General features: G+C 31.1%; 1 protein-coding gene across 1 annotated transcript in view; it reads right to left on the reverse strand.

Annotated features, from left to right (window-relative positions):
- The window catches only part of LOC107694083 (post-GPI attachment to proteins factor 3), a 10,680-nt gene that overhangs the window by 4,578 nt on the left and 4,791 nt on the right, over nucleotides 1–1,311 (reverse strand). The window contains exon 6 of the mRNA XM_016493678.1: nucleotides 972–1,108. Within this exon, the coding sequence (XP_016349164.1) occupies nucleotides 972–1,108 (137 nt within the window). The remainder of the gene's footprint in view (nucleotides 1–971; nucleotides 1,109–1,311) is intronic.

The raw sequence follows: 1,311 nt of genomic DNA on the forward strand, positions 1-1,311 counted from the left end.
TATATATATATATATATATATACACATACATAGAGAGATAAAAAAATTCTTATATACACAATCATTTTTAAATAGTAATATTTAAATATTACTGTTTTTACTGTATTTTTGATCAAATAAATGCAGTATTGGTGAGCATGTGAGACTTTTCAATAACATTAAAAAAATCTTAATCATTCCAGAATGTAAATATAATAAAACAAATCATTGTTTAGGATAATACAAGTTCCTGTGTACCATTTATGCCTTTTCCTTCTTATTTGTTATTTTATTAACCTTTTTTTATTTTTTTTTTCAATTTTTTTAATTGAAATGTCAAGTGAAGACCTGTAGACCTAGTATTTACACAAAGCCGAGTGTATTAACATAGAACAAAAAGCTTAAAAATGACCAAAAAACAAGCACTTTGTGAAAACAATGCAAGAAAATCTATCCATGGTTACATGAGATTTTGAAATGATAAATCCTGTCAAAAATGTTACAAAGCTGACAGAACAACTGATGCAGGCATTTACATGCAAAGATCTACAGTGATCAATAAATTAACTGTGCTTTGATTACAGTCAATATGAAACCGCATTCAAAACTCATTTTAATCCAGTAACGGGATATTTTTCTGAATGAAACAGGATATTAAAAATATAGGTCATGACTTGATTTTATTCAATGGGAATTGACTGGATTGTGAAAAGTCAGACCTCAATATTTTGTATTCTGTGTAATACCAATCCCCAGTTTTTATTTGGAATAAAGTACACTGATTAATCATTTACACAATAAGAAACCCAGAAACATTTATTAAGATAAATACAAGTATTACAAATATTAAGTAAATACAATCCATCCATAGCCTTTTCCAAAAACAACAAAAAACATTTAGGACATTTTTACATGAACTTACACGTTATCAGCTTATCATAGGCACTGTAGAATCATGTATGTAAACACACTGCTGTTTTCACAACACTTACCTATGGTGGCGTTGGCAGCCATGTTGTACCCGTAGTCAAAACTGACAAAGGTCAGATAAGACACATGAGACGTGAAGGCCAGAATGAGCAGAACTCCCACCATACTGGAAATTGCAGGCCTACGCAAGCCCAACGTCCTGAAACACAAATATCAATCCTCAAATCAACATCATAAACTAAAGCAATAAGCCCCAAGAAGCCGTGGTTTACAGTGAATTTATAACAGCTAAGGGGCGTTGTTAGAAAACCCCTAAAAACCCCTTAGCTGTTTTAAATTCACTGTAAACTACGGCTTCACTGGGATTATTGCTTTTATAAAACAGTTATTCCATATACGTAG

The sequence above is a fragment of the Sinocyclocheilus anshuiensis genome, unplaced genomic scaffold (genome assembly GCF_001515605.1).
Source record: "Sinocyclocheilus anshuiensis isolate Anshui unplaced genomic scaffold, SAMN03320099.WGS_v1.1 scaffold2046, whole genome shotgun sequence".
Classification (NCBI taxonomy): Eukaryota; Metazoa; Chordata; class Actinopteri; order Cypriniformes; family Cyprinidae; genus Sinocyclocheilus; species Sinocyclocheilus anshuiensis.